At 61.1% G+C, this 21,094-nt stretch overlaps 2 protein-coding genes across 8 annotated transcripts in view; one reads left to right on the top strand and one right to left on the bottom strand.

The window, feature by feature from the left end:
• Positions 1-4,412: 4,412 nt before the first annotated feature.
• On the bottom strand, positions 4,413-17,361 carry UROS (uroporphyrinogen III synthase). Of its 4 annotated transcripts, none has more exons than XM_008156156.3 (10): positions 17,123-17,361; positions 13,689-13,774; positions 13,449-13,532; positions 11,917-12,013; positions 11,016-11,090; positions 9,578-9,652; positions 9,267-9,347; positions 7,972-8,057; positions 5,545-5,643; positions 4,413-4,643 (listed from the first exon to the last, which is right to left on the bottom strand). In XM_008156156.3, the coding sequence occupies exons 2-10, from the start codon at positions 13,749-13,751 to the stop codon at positions 4,509-4,511; spliced, it is 795 nt and encodes a 264-aa protein (XP_008154378.3). In that variant the 5' UTR covers positions 13,752-13,774; positions 17,123-17,361; the 3' UTR covers positions 4,413-4,508. The 4 variants fall into 4 exon arrangements, with proteins under 4 accessions (XP_008154378.3, XP_054585226.1, XP_054585227.1 ...); XM_054729251.1 differs by lacking the exon at positions 17,123-17,361 and adding an exon at positions 15,965-16,109; XM_054729252.1 differs by lacking the exons at positions 4,413-4,643; positions 17,123-17,361 and adding exons at positions 5,131-5,224; positions 15,965-16,109.
• Positions 17,362-17,634: 273 nt separating this feature from the next.
• The window catches only part of BCCIP (BRCA2 and CDKN1A interacting protein), a 9,662-nt gene continuing 6,202 nt past the window's right edge, over positions 17,635-21,094 (top strand). For 2 of the 4 annotated variants that reach the window (XM_054729248.1, XM_054729250.1), the window contains exons 1-3: positions 17,636-17,855; positions 20,003-20,077; positions 20,900-20,980. In XM_054729248.1, coding sequence (XP_054585223.1) covers positions 17,673-17,855; positions 20,003-20,077; positions 20,900-20,980 — 339 coding nt within the window. In that variant the 5' untranslated portion in view covers positions 17,636-17,672. Of the gene's footprint in view, positions 17,856-20,002; positions 20,078-20,899; positions 20,981-21,094 lie in introns of all 4 variants that reach the window. The other 2 variants (XM_008156138.3, XM_054729249.1) reach the window with 2 other exon arrangements.

Below are 21,094 nucleotides of genomic sequence, written 5' to 3'. Positions count from 1 at the left end.
GCATGCACAGAGAAGTACCTGTGTGTAGTTTTACGTAAGTCACATGTTCTCTATTTTATTTTATTTAAGCTCAGTGGAGTAGCACATGCATCTTCCCGTGTTCATGAAGATGGGTGTTTATCATCCCAGGTAATGGCAACATGGGGTCCGTTCTATGGGTTCAGGGATTTTTTTCTAATCCTCCCCTGAAGATGGATATCCTGTATAATGAAAGGGTAATATGCAAATTGACCCTAACTTGGAACAACCAGGAACGCCAGTCGCTATGATGTGCACTGACCACCCAGGGGGCAGACGCTCAATGCAGGAGTTGCCCGATGGTCCGTGCACTCCCACAGGGGGAGCGCCGCTCAGCCACAAGCCGGGCTGACGGCTGTGAGCCCAGCGGCAGTGGCAGGAGCCTCTCCCGCCTCCGCAGCAGCGCTAAGGCTGTCCGACTGCGGCTTAGGCCCATCAGTTGGACATCCCCCCGGGGCTCCCAGGCTGCCAGAGGGATGTCTGACTGCCAGCTTAGGCCGGATCCCCCAGGGAGTGGGCTTAAACTGGCAGGTGGACATCCCCCAAGGGCGTCTGGACTGTGAATGGGTGCAGGCTGGGCTGAGGGACCCCCCCCCCTGAGTGCACGAATTTTCATGCATTGGGCCGCTAGTACATGTGTGTGTGTGTAACTGATTGTCAGAGAAAGAGGGAGAGAAACCATCAGTGATGAGAGAATCATGGATCGGCTGCCTCTTGTATGCCCCCCACTGGGGATCAAACATGCCACCCAGGCACGTGCCCTGACCTGGAATTGAACCATGTCCTCCTGGTTCCTAGGTTGATGCTCAAGCACTGAGCCACGCCTGCTGTTTTTATTTTTAATTTTTATTGGTTTTAGAGAGAGAGGAAGGGGGAGAGAGAAGCATCAATGTGAGAGAGAAACATGGATGGCTGCACACTGTTTCCTGTGTAGTGTGGCTAAAACAGCAGCATTCTCCGGTGTGAGGGCATTGTTCATTGCCCCACTTAACTGGGCTTCCTCTCCTTTTTTTTAATTGGAATCTCAAACTATGTTTTAATTGGAAGACAAACCCTAAGTGTTTTCTCCGGGAAACAGACCCCTGGAAAGGTGCAAGACTTGGGACAGAATTACTCAGAACGGTGTCTAGATGTTCTGTCTGCTGGGGGGCTGGAACTCTGCCGCGGAACAGAACTGAGAACCCTGGGGCGGAGCGTGGCTCCTGAGGCTGATGTCACACAGCCTGTCCTGAGGGTCTGGCAGTCAGATGGTGCCTGTGGAGTCGAGCGCTCTGGCCGAGGACCGCTCCTGAGAGTCAGGTCTGAGCCCTTGCCGACAGCTGGGCCCGGTGCCGGCCGTCAGATCCCCGCCCGGATCAGAGGTGGGGGGTGGCGCCTGCCCAGGGCCCTCTCTCTAGTTAACGTGTCCTCTCCTCACTGTCCCGGGCAGTTGGCCTCATGCGGGTCCGGACGGCTGGACGCAGGGACGTGTGCCGACCGGTCGGGTGGTCTGCTTGTCTGTGGGGGTGCCTTTCGCGCCGGCACGGCCCAGCCTCTGCGTGGACCGGCTTCCGGGCTCCGAGTGTTTGAGTACCCGGAGGGCGGCGCCCAGGTAAGCTGGGTGGAGGAAATGGGTTGAATTCAGGAGGAAAGGTGGCAGGGGAAGCTGTGTGCCCTACACCATGAGGGACAAGGGCTCCTGGAGAAACCGGCTCCTGGTCTGTGCGGGACACTTGCCGCCCCTGAGCCTGGGGGAGGGTTTGGCTGGAAGCTTCTAGAATCTCCTTCAACACTGAGGTGGCATGACACAGGTGCCAGGGGGAGAATGGAAGTCTTTTCCTGTGATACGTATCATTTACAGAGTAGGTTTCCTTACTCTCAGCAGTGCACAGCGCAGCATTTTGGAAAGACATTCCCTTGCTTATCCCCACGGGAGATGTTAAGCCTGGTGTACAGGGAGGGGCACCTCTGACTCTGAGAAGGAACGTATTTCAGGCGCTGGGGGTGAAACCACGTGCTCCCGTGCGGCCTGCTGGGTACTCACCGCTAGCTGCACATTACCGCCCGCGAGAGGGGGAGAAAGCCCTTCCCGCCGTCTCTCCTGTTTCCTTCCTTCTGCCCGCATTTCAGTCCCTTTCCATCCGCGAACAAAGCCTCTACCCCCCCGTGGCCGGGCGGCTGGGCCCGCGGCCTCCCTGGGAGACCGTCCGTGTTTTCAGGCACAGGCCTGCGGGTGGGGTCGTGCTCCCTCCGTGAAGGACGCAGCCCGAGGCTGTGCCTGGCTGGCGGAGGGGCCCACGGTCACCGCCCTGCACTTCTCTGCCCAGAACCATGTTCGGGTTGGAGGGCATGATCGACAAGGTGGACGTTGAGGTCATGATTGCCATCGGCGGCGGCTTATTGATCGCCTCCTTCTTCCTCCTGTGCTGCTTCCTCTGTCTCTACTGCAGGTTGGCCAGCACCCTGAGGTGAGTGACGAGGGTGAGCGCGACGAACCCCTCGCACGGGACCCTGGGGCCGCGCCCTCCACGAGGTCAGGAACAGCGGGAAAGTTGAAAAAGGCAGAGGCCGGGCCGCTCCATGGTTGAGCGTCAACTCCTCCCTCTCCCCCTCCCCCTCCCTGACGTCAATAAAAACACATCTTAAGAAGGCAGAGGCAGGAGAGCACGGAATCCTGGCCGCTTCCGCTCGGGCTGGGCTGTGAGCTCACAGGGAGGTTCCCAGGGCGGCTAGGGTCAGCGCTGTCCGCTGCCCGGGCCTCACACGGGCCGGCCTGAGGACCGCGGGGCGGCCCGTGCAGAGCCTCTGCCTCGGGTCACCCAGAGGACGGCTCCGGCGGTCTCCCCCGCCCGAGCTGAGAGTCAGGGGTGTGAGAAACGGGCTTTACAGTGACCCTAACCTGTGCCTTTTACCGAATCTCTGAAGGAAACTATGACGATCAGCAGCAGCCACCGCGGAGGCAGGCGGCTGGGTGTGGAAGGCCGTGCTGAGACGCTGCCGCCCTGCACTGCGCTGCCGCCCCGCCGGACGGAGCCCCGAGCGCGCCGCTGCAGAGACTGCCCTGCGCTGGGCCCCCCGCGTGCCGTGCCCCCCGAGGGCTGTCCTGTGAAGTACAGACGTCCGTGCCGAGCTCAGCTGCCTCCTGACCGTTCTTTCCAGGTGGTTGGGCCCCGCGGGCGGGTGCTGTGCTGTCCCCGGGCCCCAGGCACCTCGCACAGGCCCACACTCACGGGGTCAGGCAGTGACCCGAAGCTCAGCTTTGCCGTGGGGTAACCCTTCCCACCAGGTAAACCTGAACCTCAGACCGAGCAGCGCCCCGAGCGAGAGCATTTGCTCGCTGACCAGAGCGGCTGCTCGTGGCTCATCCGTTACCTGCCGGTGCGGCCCGGCTCCGGGCAGCAGGAGCTCTCACCTCCCTGACTGGAGCTCAGGGCAGGAGGGGCCGGGAGACTGGCTCTGGCTGTGAGTCTGTTTCCGTCCCCCATCCTGGGGGGCGGGGTCAGGCGGTGCGGGAGCTCCGGGGTGTGATCTGGTCACCAGGGCCGCTGTTCTGGGCGGAGACCCTCAGAGCTGCGCTCACGGGGCTTCTCACCAAGTGGAGTTGTGGACGGTGCCCTCCGGTGACCATCGGGACGGAGGGCTTCCCTTTCTCCCGGCCTCCGCCCCGTGCCCCGGACCCACAGAACCGCATCTCCGGTGGCAGAAAGGAGCCCGGCCCCTGGCCACGTGGGCCTCCGAGTCACACAACCTGCCAGGTCCCAGCCCTGTGGCTGGGATGGGTTATAACAGAAAATCTCAAAATAACGGTGGTTTCACAAAGCAGGAGCTCCTAGTTCTCGCACGTTCACGAAGTCCAGGGCAGGCAGTTGAGCTCCCACGTGCCACCTTGGACTGAGGCTCCTCTCAAGTCACCCCGGCCCCAAGGGCTGCTGGTTCCAGGACAGGAGGCCGGGGGGACGGCGGGGGGGGGGGGGGGGGGCCTCCTGCCCGGGGACCAAGCTGCGCTTCCATCCTGAAGGAAGGCTGTTTGCCTCCCCCCCGCCTCTCCCCCCCCCCCCCCCCCCCCCCCCCCGCTCCCGGGCGGACCGTCGGTCCTCTCTGGGGGATGAACAGAACCACGTCACACAGCGCACTGCACCACTCCACCAGGCTTGTTGTTTTCAGAACGGGGCACATCTGTGCTCCCCAAACACCACTGGCCCCGGACACAGTGCACAGCCAGCCCGCCCAGTCCCACAGTGGCCAGGGGGGGTTGTTGGGTTTCTTCCTGCTGCTGGAGGAGGCGCTCTGAGGCCTGCGAGCCGGCACGCTGGGTGAGGGTCCGCGTAGCCTCGGTGGAGGGAAGTGACGTGCGCGGGCCTGCTGCCAGCCCCAGGTCCCCTCCGGATCGCTGGTGCCAGGTGGTGCCACTCGGGCATGAGGCGGGCGCTGGAGGGTGGGTGCCTCCCCCCGGCAGGCAGCCCTGTTGTCCTGGGCCCACGGGAAGGCCCGGGGCGGGGGGAGGGGCCGCCTCAGCAGCTGTGAGGCTGGAGGGCCGTCCGGATGCCGGCGGCCAGGGCTTGTGGCGTGGGGCGCTCGGCTGTGCAGCTCACGGGCAGGCCCTGGGCGGCCAGGGCGCGCGCGGTGGTGGGGCCGATGGCTGCGAACTGCAGAGGAGAGGGGGGCTCAGTGCACCCGCAGCGCCCGGGACGAGGTGCGCAGGGCTCACTGGCGATCCTGTCCGTTAGGACCCGCTCGGCGTGTGAGAGCTGATAAGGGACAGTACTCCCCGATGGGACCATCCAAATGCCTTCCCCTCTGCGGGTCATCACGGCCTCCCCACCAGCCCAGCGGATCCTGCTGGGCAGCACAAAGGCCTCTGCATGGGGACCACCCCTTGGCTCAGTCTCGAGGCCCTGGGCGGGGTCGGGGGAACTCAGAACAGAGTGTGGGGGTGGTGGCTGGGCCCCTGGGAAGTGGGGCAATCGGACCAGGGCCCTGGAACAAGGGGGTTACTCCCTCCACCTGGGACCCTGGGACCCCCCCCCCCGCCCCAGGTGTGCGGGGACAGGGGCGCTGAAAGGGGAAAGGCCTCTTTCTCACTTGGAGGCCAGCAGTGCTGACGTCTGTCCTCTAGCTCGGGTCACACCCAGCCTCCTCAGGCCCAGCCACTTCCAGACCAGCCCTGGGTGCGAGGACCTGCAGAGCCCACGGGCTAGTCCCTGGAAGGGGATGCCCGTCCTTCCCACTGAAAGACATGGGGAGGGGGGCGCCTCGGAGCAGCTCGTCTTTAGACGTTTAGAAGGAAGAGGGGATCGGACGCTAACACCGGAGCCAAGTGCAGGACTGGGCTCAGAGAGGCTGCGTGAGCTGTCCCGCAGCCCAGCCAGGAAGGGGCGCTGCTGGGCTCGGAGCTGGGCTGGGGTCCTCCAGCCCTGCCTCCCAGGGGGTTCCACGGGGCCTCGCGGCGTCCCAGGTGGGGAGTGCTTGCACTTCCGGTGGGAACGCAGGGTGGTTGGTAAAACGAAGTTTAACTCCGAGAAAGACGGAAAGCACCGAGGGCGTCACCTTGATCTGATGGAAGCCGCTGCCGGACAGCTGCTGGATGTGCTGGAGGCTGTGCGTCAGGCCAGAGGGGCTGAAGAACGTGATGCTGGCTGGGACGCCCTGCGGGGAGAACAAGAGAGTGCCTCGCGTGGTGCCGAGAGAGAGTCCCCCAGCTCGACTCCAAGGACCCCCAAACCCCGAGGCGGCCCCCAGGCAGCAGGCAGCCCCCCAGCAGGCGGGCCCCCGATGGGTGCTGGCACGGCTCCTCCATGCAGACGAGCTGAGACGAGGGACCGTTAGAGAGCGGGTGCCATCGAGAGGCTGGCACAGCTCCGGGTCGCTCTGTGGCCCAGGCCGTCTGCCGGGCCGAGAACAGGCACCCATCAAGCAAGGCAGCAGTGGAGCCTGCCACCTGCCAGCCCCCTCCCTCCCGGAAACGAGGCAGACAGCAGGCAGCCCGGGCCTCCTGCGCTGGGGAGAGCTAACGGCCCCGGAACCTGCAAGGCGTCTGCTGAACCTGGACGTGGAAAATGTCCATCCCCTCGCACGGCGCCCGCACTCTCCCGCGGAAGCCTGCAGCAGTCCCGGCTCCAGGCCACCCGACGCCCAGCCGCTCCCCGACAGCCCCAAGGCCGTGCTGGGAGCACCGTCAGGCCCAGCCCCAAGGCCGTGCTGGGAGCACCGTCAGGCCCAGCCCCAAGGCCGTGCTGGGAGCACCATGAGGGCCCAGCCCCAAGGCCGTGCTGGGAGCACCATGCGGGCCCAGCCCCAAGGCCGTGCTGGGAGCACCATGAGGGCCCAGCCCCAAGGCCGTGCTGGGAGCACCGTCAGGCCCAGCCCCAAGGCCGTGCTGGGAGCACCATGAGGGCCCAGCCCCAAGGCCGTGCTGGGAGCACCATGAGGCCCCAGCCCCAAGGCCGTGCTGGGAGCACCGTCAGGCCCAGCCCTAAGGCCGTGCTGGGAGCACCGTCAGTCCCAGCCCCAAGGCCGTGCTGGGAGCACCATGAGGGCCCAGCCCCAAGGCCGTGCTGGGAGCACCGTCAGGCCCAGCCCTAAGGCCGTGCTGGGAGCACCATGAGGGCCCAGCCCCAAGGCCGTGCTGGGAGCACCATGAGGGCCCAGCCCCAAGGCCGTGCTGGGAGCACCATCAGTCCCAGCCCCAAGGCCGTGCTGGGAGCACCATCAGGCCCAGCCCCAAGGCCGTGCTGGGAGCACCGTCAGGCCCAGCCCCAAGGCCGTGCTGGGAGCACCGTCAGGCCCAGCCCCAAGGCCGTGCTGGGAGCACCATGAGGGCCCAGCCCCAAGGCCGTGCTGGGAGCACCGTCAGGCCCAGCCCCAAGGCCGTGCTGGGAGCACCATGAGGGCCCAGCCCCAAGGCCGTGCTGGGAGCACCATGAGGGCCCAGCCCCAAGGCCGTGCTGGGAGCACCATGAGGGCCCAGCTCCACGGCCGTGCTGGGAGCACCGTCAGGCCCAGCCCCAAGGCCGTGCTGGGAGCACCGTCAGGCCCAGCCCCAAGGCCGTGCTGGGAGCACCATGAGGGCCCAGCCCCAAGGCCGTGCTGGGAGCACCGTCAGGCCCAGCCCCAAGGCCGTGCTGGGAGCACCGTCAGTCCCAGTTCCAAGGCCGTGCTGGGAGCACCATGAGGGCCCAGCCCCAAGGCCGTGCTGGGAGCACCATGAGGGCCCAGCCCCAAGGCCGTGCTGGGAGCACCGTCAGGCCCAGCCCCAAGGCCGTGCTGGGAGCACCATGAGGGCCCAGCCCCAAGGCCGTGCTGGGAGCACCGTCAGGCCCAGCCCCAAGGCCGTGCTGGGAGCACCATGAGGGCCCAGCCCCAAGGCCGTGCTGGGAGCACCGTCAGGCCCAGCCCCAAGGCCGTGCTGGGAGCACCATCAGTCCCAGCCCCAAGGCCGTGCTGGGAGCACCATGAGGGCCCAGCCCCAAGGCCGTGTTGGGAGCACCGTCAGGCCCAGCCCCAAGGCCGTGCTGGGAGCACCATCAGGCCCAGCCCCAAGGCCGTGCTGGGAGCACCGTGAGGGCCCAGCCCCAAGGCCGTGCTGGGAGCACCGTCAGTCCCAGCCCCAAGGCCGTGCTGGGAGCACCGTCAGGCCCAGCCCCAAGGCCGTGCTGGGAGCACCATGAGGGCCCAGCCCCAAGGCCGTGCTGGGAGCACCATCAGGGCTCATCTGTCTCAGGCTTCCAGGCCCAGGTGCTGTCTCCTTTAACCCTGTGAACCCCACTAGGTGGTCTATTCCCAGCTCACAGAGGGGATGAAGCCTCCGAGAGGCCTCGGCCGGGAGGGGAACCACACAGAGGCCACGCCTCACCGCCTCACCACTGCCTCCACCACGGTGCCCGCCTGCCCGTGCTCCCCGGAATCGGCGCCCGCCTGCCCGTGCTCCCCGGAAACGGCGCCCGCCTGCCCGCGCTCCCCCGGAAACGCGCCCACCTGCTCGGAGTAGTAGCTGTGCAGGTTCCTTTGGATTCCCGGGTGGGGGACCTTCTGATAGACGACGATGCTTTCCATGGGGATCCCTGGACACGACCAAATCCGGGAACAGAGCTATTGCCCTGGGAGAGGCCGTGAGTCAGGAGCCCACGGGCACCCGGCTTGGCCTCCCCAGGCCACGTGCTCCTGGAGGAGCCACTGCCCTCCCCGGGCCCCAGGGCCCCACTGTGGATGGATGGACTAGGCCCTGAGGGGTCTCTCCCTCCCCTGTTCCACTCAGGACTCAGCATCCCCCGGGTTTCCAGGGAGGGAGGGGGCCCAGAAGTGACCAGCATAAGCGTCAATCACAGACCCCAGGCAGGGCGGCCACTCGGCATCAGGCTCAGAGAAATGGGCGGACAGGACGGAAAACCTCTCGGAAGGAATCGAGTTTCAGCACCGACAGCAACGCTCACCCTTCCACCCCAAACCCAGGGGAGAAGCGGACGTGTCAGGCCTCCGGTTTACATGTGGCCCCTCCGGGGCACCTGGGGCCACACTGTGCCATTTCCTTGTCCAAAGGCCAAAGCCCTGCGGGTCCTATTGCCTCGCGCCCCTGCCAGGGCCCCGGGCCGTGCTCAGCAGACAGACGCTAAGGCGGTGAGAGGGCTGGTCCCCACGTTGACCCGGAAGGCGAACGCACAGGCCCGAGATCTCCCCGGGAACGTGCTGTGTGGACAGCTGCACGGTGAGGACGATGGAGGGGAATTTATCACTACAGGTCCGGGCCGCCCGCTTCGGAGAGCCGGGGTCGTGCTGCTCACAGAGGCTCCCGGCAGCTGTGAGGGGCTCCGTTCTACCCGGTCCACAGCCCGGGAGCCAGGTGCCGAGGGCCCTGCCCTGCCCTGGCTCACACCCCGATGCGTCCGCTGTGCCTCACCCTGAAGTTCACACTCCACACCCGGTGACGCCCGCTCGCCCAGCCCCGCTGTGACAGGAGGCGGTGTGCGGTGACACCTGCCAGCACCGCGGAGCGCTCCGGGCGCGGCTGGGTGCCGGACAGTGAGCCGGGGCCGGGGGGGAGGGAGTGAGCCTGGGGGGAGCTGCAGGCCGCCCGCCCTCGCGGACCATCCTGGGTGTCCTCTCGTGCGAACCCTGCCCAGGTCACCTCCACCCCCTCCTGTGACGCTGTGACCGCATGCGCCTCGCCCCGCGGGGCCCTGTCCCTGCACTCTCTGCCGCCCCGACCACGGCCACCAGGGCCACCCGGAAGGCTCTCGCGGCCCCGAGGGGTGAGGAGGAGGGCACGCCGGTACCTTTGTCCTTGAGCATCTGCGGCAGGACTTCGCCCTTGAGGGCTCCACAGGGAAACAGCAGGGGCAGTGCCGGCGGCTCCCCTGCGGACACACCCCTGCGCTGTGGGCGCCGGCCTCAGCCCGCCCCGAGCCCCAGCCCCAATGTGCTGTGCTGAGTCCGCGGTCTCCGGTCCCTGGTGCGGGGCAGCGGAGCGGGCTGGGTCTCCAGCACAGACGGGGCCCAGGGGTGGCTCACACTGCGGACAAGGCCCCGAGGAACCGCCCGCCCCCGCGGGCAGAATGAGGCCCCGTTGGGAGCCTCTCCTCCTTACGGGCACAGATCCACTCCGCCAGCTTTTCCGCGTTCCCACTGCTTTCCCCTTCGGCCGCCAGGCCCAGCTTATTCACTGGAAAACAGACACGGTCTCACATGGCGGTCCCTCCGCTCCGGGCTGTCTTCAATGTGCAGACACAGAGGTGTGTGCTCCAGACACACAGTCCCCCGAGGCCGGCCAGCAGGAGGCCCGGGTCCTGGCCCAGGCGGCCTAGGCGTGCGGCTCTGGGTGAGCTCCAGCTTCTCTGAGCCCCGCTGAGGGTGTCCGCGGGGGAGAACAGCCAGGTGGGGCTGCCTTAGGGCTACAGGCGATGGAAGCCAGCTCCAGAGGAGGTGGTCTTGGGTGGGGGGGGGGGGGGGCGCCTCCCTATCCTGGGAGGGAGCCAGGCCGCCCCTCCGGGAAGGTGTGGCCTGTGGCAGGAATGAGGTGGCGGGAGGGAGGAAGGGAGGTGCCGACTAGCTGGCAGGCCTGCAGGTGATTTAGGGGGAGAGCCGTGCCCCCCCCTTTCGTGAGCCTCCTGTTGCTACAGCCCATCCCGGGCGGAGCACCGGTCACCCCGTGAGGACGGTGAGGAAGGCTGGCCGGGCGGGGTCAGGAGGAATGTGGAAGGTCTCTGAGAAAGGAGGTGCTCGCACAGCCTGGCGAACACCGAGCTGCCGCTAACGTCAACACGTCAGCCTTTCACTTCCATCGTGACCGACCGCGCGGAGCCCAGGAGGAGTCACAGGCCGCCGTGACTTCCAGGAGCCAGGCCCTGCCTGTGCTGGGTGCCGGCCTCCGGCTGGGTCTGGACGGGCTCAGTGCACCCAGAACCTTGAGAACTTCAACGGGGACGCAGGTCTGCACAGCACCGCTGGCACCCTCCGCTGGCACCCACCGCTGGCACCCACCGCTGGCACCCACAGGACGTGTGTGCGCTGCTCCCTGCGCGCCCGGCCCGTGGGAGCACCCGGGCCTCCTGCACGGCTGACTAAGTCACTGTCGTGGGGGTTGGTTCAAGCCCAGCCCCGCGCTTCTCCCGGGAGCTGAGCTGAGGCCCGGGAGCTGCCCGGTCCTGCTCTGACCACAGGCTGGTTCCCCTGGCCACCACCTGCCCAGCGTCAGGGCCTTTCAGAAGTCAGCGCATCACAGTGAACTCGGGTGGAGGGGCAGGAGGTTTGTTACGAATGACCGACACCTCATGCTCGTCACCGAGAAACCTCAAGTTCTGGGAGCTGTGCAGGAACAGGGATGAAGACTACACGTACAGGGTGTCCCAAAACACGCCCAGGCACACTCCGAATAGTTGTGAAGGCGGGGTTCATTAAAATACATTTCATTTCCAAAACGGAGGTGTCGGCTGTGAAATGTGTATACGTTTTGGGGACACCCTGTATTACTATGAATCACGTCATCACGGCACGGTTTTGGTGTTAATTTTGCCTCGATTGCTTACCTAGAGAAGCCGTGGCGTTTCCAACCACGTACACTGGCTTCGCGTTCCATTTTTCTCGCAGAGACTTTTTCCAGGCTGGAAAACACGAAGTTACACGTGTGTGGCAAAGACCGGAGGCCATGAGGACTGCTGCCCCAGCGCCTGTTCATCCCAAACCTTGTGAGCGAGGCGACCCAGCAGTACGCACACCTAAAGAGCAGCACCCCAAACTCCCCCCCCCCCCCCCGCGCCGCCTTTACACTGTGCGCATCTGCAGGCACCGGGCCGACCGCCCGAGTCCTAGCTCGCTCTGGTGCAGGTGATGAGCCAATGATGCAGGTGTCCTTGGGCCACTTCACAAGCAAACAGGCTCAGCGAGGTCAAGGGCCTCTCCAAGGTCAGAGTGACCCCCTGAACCCAGGCCCAGCTCACTGCAAGCCCTGTGGGTCAGCACCACCCTGCTGCCTCCACTCAGCACTAGAGCGAGCTGGCCGGGCCTGGCTGGCTGGCTCCATGGCCTTGGACTAGTGCCCACTCTTGCCAAGCCTCAGTCTTCTCATCTGTAAACCAGGACCACAGGGTGAGTGCCCCGGGTTAGAGGGGATAATGACTGCGAAGTGACGGAGCCTGGTGTACAGTAGGCGCTCCATCAGTGTTAGCGGGAAGGTGTTCCGTCGGATAGACCCAGCTGGTGGTTCGGTCTGAAGGCTCAGGGGTTGATGTGTCCTGCGTGGGACAGCGAGAAACGCTTCCAGAAGGCCATTTCTGCTCCCTCCAAAGGCCACACAAACATGGAAAACTGGTACCTAAACACCTTGGAGCTAAGAGGCACTGCAGTTTCCAAACCTGGTTTCTGGAATCTAGTATCGCCGACGGGAGGAATCTGTGACGACGGCCCAGGTAGCCCCGGCCCCGCCCTCACCTTCGCTCTTCCCGTGCCGCTCCAGGCTCAGCTCCATCGCTTCCACTGCCCTGGGGCTGGTGAGGATGAGCCCTCCGTAGCCTTCCGGACGCGACAGCTGCATTCCAAACCCAAAGGCACTTTGTGACGAGCGCCACATTACCCAGAATTCCAAATGCTCACGCGAGTGGTGGGCAAACGAATTCGTTCTGTCCATCCATCCAGCCACCCAGCCACCCACCCACTCAGCACTTACTGAGAGCTGGGTGTGTGCCTGGCCCTATTCTAGGCGAATTCATTATTCGTAGCATCTCCCTCAAGCGGCTCAGAGTGGAGGGGAGACAGCAGGTGCTATGTAGGTTTGGGTGTAACTGGACCAGAGGGGCACTGGGACTCCCCCTGGCAGGGGGTGGAGGCCGGAGGGCAGACTTGACCTGTGTCTGTAATAAAACTGGACTGTCTACTGGGCTGGTGTCCAGGCTGAAGCCCTGATTTTCAGACAAGGGTGACAAACCCTACTGACCCCTTCCTCGGAGCAGGCCCGGGCTGCTGTGTGCACCCCTCCGCTGAGTCTGTGCAAGTGCTGGGAGATGGGCTGTGCTCACCCTCGGATTAAACTCAGAGGCGAGAGGCTAAGGAGCGGGCTGAGGGAGTGGCTGAGACGTGTGCTCCTGTATATCCGGCACCCTCTCCCTCCCGGGCAGGCTGGCCGGTGGTGATGGAGAGAGGCTGCTGAAGAAACGTGAGGGTTTTTCTGACCCTGAGGTCCTAGAAATGATCTCACGTGAGGAAGTCTCTGGTCCCCTTTGAAAGCTGGTTGTGGAAAAGCAAGCCAACGGGGGCCTCGCACGCAAGCCCAGGGCACGGGACGTGGCAGGGCCCCTCGCTATCTGCTGAGGTCCGCGAACGTCGGATGTTCAGCTCTAACTGAACGAGGAAACAGGAAGGCTTTCCCGAGAGTGACGGGAGGGGGGTGGGGCGGGGAGGGGTGTGGTGCGAAGAACCGGAGGGTGGGCCTGTGCTAAGGGGTGTGGAGCCCGTGGGCGGGGCCGCGGGGCCCTGCGCCTTTACCCTGAAACATCTGGCTCCACTGGCCTGGGCAGTGTGGGGCCCTGCTACCCCAGGCGGCAGAGCCGAGGCTGAGGGCACACGTCCTGGTCTTGAGCCTCAACCCTGCCTCTCATGTGCCAGAGGCCTCGGCCAAGCTGCCGGACCTGGGCCTCCGTCACTAACAGGGAAAGTAACACCTACACGCCGCTTTGCAGAGGTCAGGGGTCGGGGGTCAGAGGACAGGTCTGAACTGCGAGCAGCGCCCTCCCCATGACCTGCTCTCCAGGCCGCCTCCAGGTCAGGGCGGGGAGCTGGTGGAGGCTCAGGTGACCCACAGCCGATCCTGGGGCCGGATCCGGAACCGGTGGGGTGCCGCCCAGTGTAGAAGCTGGGCAGTAAAGTGAGGGGAAGGAGGGAGGTCCGGGACGTGGGCTGGCACGGATTCTACAGAAACAAACGTGTCACACTTAGAAATCACGGTGCTCAGACACCGCAAACCTTACCTTCTCCGAGAAAGTGGGAAGAGACAGGAACTCAAATGACAAAACAGGGATCAAAGTGGCTTCGAGTCCGTGCAATCCTAACTCCTGCGAACAAAAGAACCGGCTCGGGTTGGCCAGGCTGCTGGGAGGAAGGGGGGGGGGGGGGGCGCTGGGGCACAGTGCAGTGCTCTGTGCCACTCGGCAGTTCTAGGCCCGGCTTCCCGTGAGCGCTGTTCCTGGGCCCAGCGCTCGGGCACTTACCCTGATGTAGGGATCCTGGCCACCGTCATCCTTAGCGTCCTTCAGCAAAAGAACCTTCATCATTGCCTGGCGGGCCGTGCAGGGCGCTGTGACAGAGCGGGACACGGGCCTTAATCAGACCTCAGAGACTCCTCCTGGACCCCATGGGTGGATGGGGTGTGGTGGCGGGGGAAGGTAACCAACTGCTGGCTGACGTGGCCTGGCCCCTGCGCACTGACTCAGCGTGAACGGGCTGGTTCCTCCGGAGACCCTGTCACTGATAAGGCCGAGGGACAGCTGCTGGCACTTGATAGCGCGTGGAAGGCAGGTGAAAGCCCAGAGGGAGAGCCAGCGTCCCAGCCAAACACGTAAGGCTCGGGGAGAAGTGGTGCCAATTCTGGGTTGTATGAACAAGTAGGGAAGTGGGTGTCTCCCTTTGGAAGGAAGTAAGTATTCCAGTTCAAGATATACTACGTGGTTTGCTTGTAAGCTCCTTAGGAAATAATTTTATTGACTTTCTACTTTTTTAAACATATTTTTATTGATTTCAGAGAGGAAGGGAGAGGAAGAGAGAAAGAGAAACATCAGTAAGAGAGAATCATTGATTGGCTTCCTCATACACTGCCCCTACTGGGGATGGAGCCTGCAACCTGGGCATGCATGTGCCCTGACTGGGAATCGAACCATGACCTCCTGGCTCATAGGTTAATGCTCAACCACTGAGCCACACTGACCGAGCGACTTTTCTACTTCTTAAATGATGTTTTTTAAGTGTTGTCAGTATCATGAAATAATCTTTCAAAAATTTCTAACAACCTAGAACACAATTTGTCGATACATATTTAAGCCTTTTGTACTTCCAATCCTCTGTAATTTCACGTCTAAGAATAACTACTAAGGCAGTATTCACAAACGTGTGCCAAGATTAACATAAAGATACTCATCCTGGTATTCCTTTATTATTATTATTTAAAATGTTTTTATTGATTTCAGAGAGGAAGGGAGGGAGAGATAGAAACCTCTATTATGAGAGAGAATAATTGATCGCTGCCTCCTGCATGCCCCACACTGGGAATCAAGCTCGCAACCCGGGCATGTGCCCCGACCGGGAATCAAACTGTGCCCTCCTGGTTCCTAGGTCAGTGCTTAACTCCTGAGCCAGGCCGGCCAGGCCCTTTTTATGATTGAGAGAGAAATGGCCCACAGCTCAAAACGAATTTGTGTCTAAGCAACTGAGTGAGCCAATGAGCATAAATTCAGTTCTCATCGCTGCTGCCGACCGGCTCTTGGCTGCAGTGGGCTCGGCACAGTGGGCAGGGTCGCTTCACCATCGCCTAGAGTTCCTCCAAGTGAATCTCTGCAGGAATGAGCAGTTGCTTTCTGAGCCAGTCCCTGTGTCAGCCGGCTGGGCGGGTCCCCTGCATGCCCATATGCGAACCCAAGTGCTGCCGGGAAGGTTTTGGAGCTAGGAGGAGGTCCAACGTCAGCTGACCTTTAGTAAGACAGGCCATCCTAGCCCAGTGGTCGGCAAACTCACTAGTCAACAGAGCCAAATATCAACAGTACGACGATTGAAATTTCTTTTGAGAGCCCAATTTTTTAAACTTAAAACTTCTTCTAACGCCACTTCTTCAACATAGACTCGTCCAGGCCGTGGTATTTTGTGGAAGAGCCACACTCAAGGGGCCAAAGAGCCACATGTGGCTCGCGAGCCGCGGTTTGCCGACCACGGCCCTAGACCATCTGGTGGGCTGCCTCGGGCAGTGGGAATGCCTCCTGTGCACCGGCTTCTGCCGTGCCCTCCGCTTTGGATCTGACTGGCCCCACAGTTGCACTCAGCCTCTAAATACATATCCCCCGGCTGGCCCCGTTTCTCTGGTTGAAATGTGACTGATACACCTTCCAACCTGGGGTGCCAGGAATCTGGGGTGTCACTGAGTGGCATTCTCTGCTAAAGCATACATCTTTCCGGGGCACAAAGCCAGCAACTACTGCGGGATTCAAAAGTCGAGGCTGACTGCTGTTGGGAGCAGGCGTTCCTGTGGCCACAGATCTCTACGCAGCCCTACCATGTCCCCATCATCGTTCTAGGCCCTAAAATACAGGTCCCATGACTTCAAAGGACACACTAGAGACGCCCTCAAATACCAGGAGCCGATCGCTCACCAAAGCCCTCTGGAACAGTGATAACTGGACTCCCCCTCAGGGAGGTGTGCATTATGTTTTGGGGGTGGTGGCACCATTAAGTGGTAGGAGGTGCCGTGGCGGAAGGGACTGGGATGCTGCCAGCTGGTTACCTCTCAGGGGGACCTCCCTGAGAAGGTGATGACCTGAGTTGAGATGTGAACATCAATAGCAGCGAGGAGGCGTGAAGGAGGTGACCCGAGTTGAGATCTGACAGACACAATCATGGAGACTCTGGAGGTCTCTCGATTCCAATTCCTGTTGCGGAAGAATTACTGAGCAGAGGTTATCATCCCTGTTCTGCTTAGGCCTCTCCAGCAGCGGCCTCCTCACTACTAGGGCCGCTCAGTACATATTTAGAATCACATGCATCCAGCACACTCTGCTCATTTTACAAAGAAAAAAAAACAAAACACGGATGTCATCTCTAACGAATGACCTTCTTTCTAAAGAACAGTCTTTACAATGGGCTGCGAACTGCTAGCCTCGTGGGATAGACCGAGCTGGTCGATGACTTTTATTTAAATATTTTGAGGTTGTAAAACTCAAGATGTTTCTTGTAAAAATCCAGAATTCACCAGGCAGGTTTGGCTCAGTGGTTGAGAGTCAAGGTCATAGTTCAATTCCCGGTCAAGGCACATGCTCAGGTTGCAGGAGGCACCGATCAATGATTCTTTCTCATCAATGATGTTTCTATTCCTCTCTGAAATCAATTAAAAATACACCACCAAAATAACACAAACACAAAACATAGGCTCTGCAATCAGGCGACCCTATCATAAAAAGAAAAATCCAGAATTCCAGGTTCTCTTGAAATGTAGAAATCTGACAGCACCGGGCCCCTAACACTCGGCTGCAGCGTCAGGTACACCCTGGCTGGCCACAGTGCCGCCACTCTGTTCTCAGATTTCCCTGCTGGCCCTGAGGCATTGACGGTCCATCCCTGCTTTTCAAGAAACTCTCAGGTCAAGACATGGGCTTAAGGAAGGTCCGCTGGGGGCAGGCATTCAGTGTCGGACAAGGCCGAGCCACCCCTGTGCTGGGGGGACGCCCGCAGGGTCGGGCCTGAGCCTGGCGTGGGGGCACCTGCACGACCCGGTGACCTTCCATTTGGAGTCCGTCACTACCCCGGGCCACGCCCACACCCAGGCCTATGGCGGCCTCGGTTCCGCTCCCGACTAGTCCTGCACTCGCTGGCGCCGCAGGAGGGTGGGCCCCGCAGGTCCGGAGGCCGCCGTGTCTTCATCGGTAGGCTGGGCGGCGACACCTACCTCGCCGGGCTGGTGAGGCCCGAAAGGTCTGGGAGCTGGGGCCCTGCCCAGCCCGGCGCTCGGCTCTAGGAAGTCGCCCAGGCGGGCGGGGTCTCGCGATCCCAATCTGAGGCTGTGAGAAGCCAGAGCGACCAGCGGGGGGTGGGCCCCTCACCACGTGGCCTGCGCTGCCATGGCGACGGCCCGCGCCAGGCCGGGGTACCACCACCACCTCCTGCCCTACTGCGCGCACAGCTGGAGCTCGCGCATGCGCAACAACACCAGCCCCGGGGCGCAGCCGCAGAGTTGGGCGGAACCATTAAGCCAAGGGGGGGTAGGTCTTACGAGGGGGGGGGATGAAGGTGGAGGGAGGATGAAAAGGGCAAGATAGGACCCAGAACCGGACTTGACCCTTAGGGACCATGGCCTTAAAATCCAGCAGGGACGCTGGGGTTGTCGCCGACTCAGCGCCGAGGTTCTACGCGGTCTCTCACCCCCTCGGCCTGGAGGGGTGGGTGGGTCCGGAAGGGCGGGCGGGCGGCAGTTGCGCAGGCGCAGTGAGCGCGGCAGCATGGCGTCCAGGCCGAAGCGGCGCGCCGTGGGCGGTGGGACCCCGCAGACGCCTGGCGCCCCGGTGCCGTGCCACGAGGAAGAAGAGAACGAGGAGATGGAGGACCAGGGCGACGACGACGACGAGGACAGCGACGAAGACAGCGACGAGGAAGAGGATGAAGACGACGAGGCCGTGGGCGAGGTGAGCAGCGCCCGCGCCCCCCGCTTGGCTCCCAGCTGGGAGCGTGCTTTCTGGCCGCCGCGGCCGGGGAACGTGCGAGGCGCTCGGAGCAGCGACTTCCCTGCCCCAGGGTCTGCCCGCGGGGCCCGCAGGCGGTAACGGGCTCACTCCGGCTCCACTTCGGTCTCCACTCCGCAGCCGCAGAATTACTTTCAAAAGTTACACCCCGGCCGGGCCTGCCCCTTCTCCCCAAAGGAAAACCCGACCCAGCACTTGCCTTCAGGGACTTAATTTAAAAAAATGTATATATCATAGGTTCCAGAGAGGAAGGTAGAGGGAGAGAGAAACGTCCATGATGAGAGAGAACCACGGACGGGCTGCCTCCTGCGCGCCCCCTCCTGGGGACGGAGCCCGCATCCCGGGCTGTGCCCTGGCGGGAATCGAACCGTGGTCTGGTTCCTAGGTTGATGCTCAACCACAAAGGCCGGACGGGGGTTTATTTAATATTTTAAAGGAATACTTTCAGACCTGAGTCGTGACAGTTCGTTGTTTGGTTTAGTTTGCTGATCACCCAATCTGGCCGAGCTGCCTTCAGAGCTGGGGTCCCAGGCTGTACAAGGACCTTGGGATCCAGCGCTGGCCAGCTAGCAGCCCCGGCGGCTTAAATCCATGCATGTCAGGACGGAAACGGGAGTAAGTTTGCTTTTCTTTTTTTTTTTTTTTAATATATTTTATTGATTTTTTTCAGAGAGGAAGGGAGAGGGATAGAGAGTTAGAAACATCGATGAGAGAGAATCATCGACCAGCTGCCTCCTGCACACCCCCTACCAGGGATGTGCCCGCAGCCAATGTACATGCCCTTGACCGGAATCGAACCTGGGACCTTTCAGTCCACAGACCGACGCTCTATCCACTGAGCCAAACCGGTTTCGGCTAAGTTTGCTTTTCCTCTGTGGTCTCCGTCAGCTAAGACCCACATTCCTGGACCTGCACAACCGGAAGTGCGTGCAAGTCACCTCTCACCAGAGCCCCGTGGTCAGTGCGTCCCTTACCAGGGTCCTCCAGGGCCGGTGTTGTGTGGCATTTGGAAACATCGCAGGTTTTGTTTGTGGTGTGAAGTAATCCTTCCATTTATTTATGGGATATTTCAGTGGCGTCACCTCCTAGACTGTGTCGTGGTGGTTCTGCAAATGTAGGTCAGGGACCCAGCTGCACACTTAGTCCCTGTACTCCTGCCCCAGGGACTCTCCTGTCCTCCGTTCCCAGCTCAGATGGCGCTTCTCGAAGGGAAGCCTTTCCTGACCCGACCTCCTGTTTCCAAGCTGCTGTGACACCGTGCGCCCGGGTCTGAAAGCCGTGTAGGTGCAGCTGTAGGTTTACGTGAATATTTCCTTAACGTCTGCATTCCCACCCACACCCTCCACACCGTCTGTATTCCCACCCACACCGCGGGCTTTCTGAAGGCAGCTCCTTCACGTCCTCACCTTGTCATCTGGGTGCCGGGCACAGTGCGTGGCACGTGGTGATACCAGGCGGTACCTATCTGCCAGGTGAATGCAGCATGGCCTCCGGCACGTGGTTGGGACCCGGGTGCAGGCGGTGCAGGGCCTTGGGAGTGACCCTGTGCGGTGCTCCCCCCGTGGCAGGCAGGGGAGCGATCCTGAGTGGCTGCGGCTCACCAGAGCTGCTCTCTCAAAGGAAATCTGGCCGGTGGCTTGTTCTTCCCCGGCTTTTGTGTCCAGGGAGGGGGTGGCCTGAGGGGCTTTGTGATTTGTGCGGATGCAGTGTTGATAACGTTTGCCTGCTTTGTAGGCTAGTCAGTTACAGTTCTTTACGCAACCTTTAGTTGTCCTTTTTCTGGCATGTTCTGTAGCTCGAGTTAGAGCCGGAAAGAATGGAGGCACTAGAGCAGTGATGGCGAACCTCTGACACGTGTGTCGGCACTAAATATTTAGTTTTTGGTTTATTAAATACAATTATATATAACAATTACACATTTATGTTATTTAAACTATAAATATCGTGAAATAATGTTTTTTCCTCAAAGTGACACACTACCCGAGTTATGCTCAGTTTTTTGGCGAAGTTTGACACACCAAGCTCAAAAGGTTGCCCATCACTGCACTAGAGAGTTCTGTGTGGTGATCTTGTTTGTGTGTTATTTACAGGAAGTGAATGTGGAATTTGAAGCTTATTCCATCTCAGACAAGGATTATGACGGAATTAAGAGATTGCTGCAGCAGGTACTGCTTTGTACTCGTTACGCATGCACTTGCTCTGCTAAGGAAATCCCGGCCCGCCAGCAGCGCTGTCAGCATGCTCCTCTCTGCTTTAGCATTCCCTTCCCGTCCTCCCTCCCCGGCCCCGGCCCCGGCCCCGGCCCAGCCCCTTCCTCCATGGACTTCTTTGACTTTTCTTCCTCCTGCCACACTCTCAGCTGCTAATTACCTGAGCCACTGTTCTGTCTTTTCCTCAGTCACATCCCAGCTTTCTCAGGAGGAATTCTTACCTGGAAGTCACATCCCGGCAGCATCTGCTGCGTCTACATTTTTCTTTGCCCCATGGAGACGGCTTCAGTTCCCGTTAGAGCAGTGGTTCTCAACCTTCCTAACGCCGCGACCCTTTAATACAGCTCCTCATGTGGTGGTGACCCCCAACCATAAAATTATTTTCGTTGCTACTTCATAACTGTAATTTTGCTACTGTTATAAATCGTCATGTAAATATCTGTGTCGCGACCCACAGGTTGAGAACCTCTGCTGTAGAGCCTAAGACCATCGGAAAACAGATATTTACATTACGATTCATAACAGTAGCACAATTACAGTTATGAAGTAGCAACGAGAATAATGTTATGGTTGGGGGTCACCACCACATGAGGAGCTGTATTAAAGGGTCGCGGCGTTAGGAAGGTTGAGAACCACTGAGTTAGAGCCTTTAGTGTCCTAGTCACCTTCCTGGTCACATCATTTGAAATTTCATGGTTTTTATTTGAATATGGAAATTAGGAGTATTTTTAGATACCGCACTCTGACTTTAATTTAAAATTATTGTTTTCCTCTTAGCTTTTCCTAAAGGCACCTGTAAACACTGCAGAACTAACGGAGCTCTTAATCCAGCAGAACCACATCGGGAGTGTGATTAAGGTAAGCAGGCAGCTGCGCTCATTCTCATTCAGTTGGTTCTTGATCCTGATGTGTAGTCAGCCGGCCGGACGAACGGCGCAGGAAGGCTGGGTTACTAAGTGCCGCAGTGCGGGT

Source organism: Eptesicus fuscus, chromosome 17, assembly GCF_027574615.1.
Source record: "Eptesicus fuscus isolate TK198812 chromosome 17, DD_ASM_mEF_20220401, whole genome shotgun sequence".
Classification (NCBI taxonomy): domain Eukaryota; kingdom Metazoa; phylum Chordata; class Mammalia; order Chiroptera; family Vespertilionidae; genus Eptesicus; species Eptesicus fuscus.
This window is presented reverse-complemented; position numbering and strand designations above follow the sequence as displayed.

Excerpts from the sequence above, each read along its gene's own strand:
- UROS (XM_008156156.3), bottom strand. The coding sequence starts at position 13,751 with ATGATGAAGGTTCTTTTGCTGAAGGACGCTAAGGATGACGGTGGCCAG. Across the intron at positions 12,014-13,448 it reads TTCCCACTTTCTCGGAGAAG|CTGTCGCGTCCGGAAGGCTA; the intron begins GTAAGGTTTGCG and ends TTTGGAATGCAG. Across the intron at positions 8,058-9,266 it reads GCAGATGCTCAAGGACAAAG|GGATCCCCATGGAAAGCATC; the intron begins GTACCGGCGTGC and ends GGTCGTGTCCAG.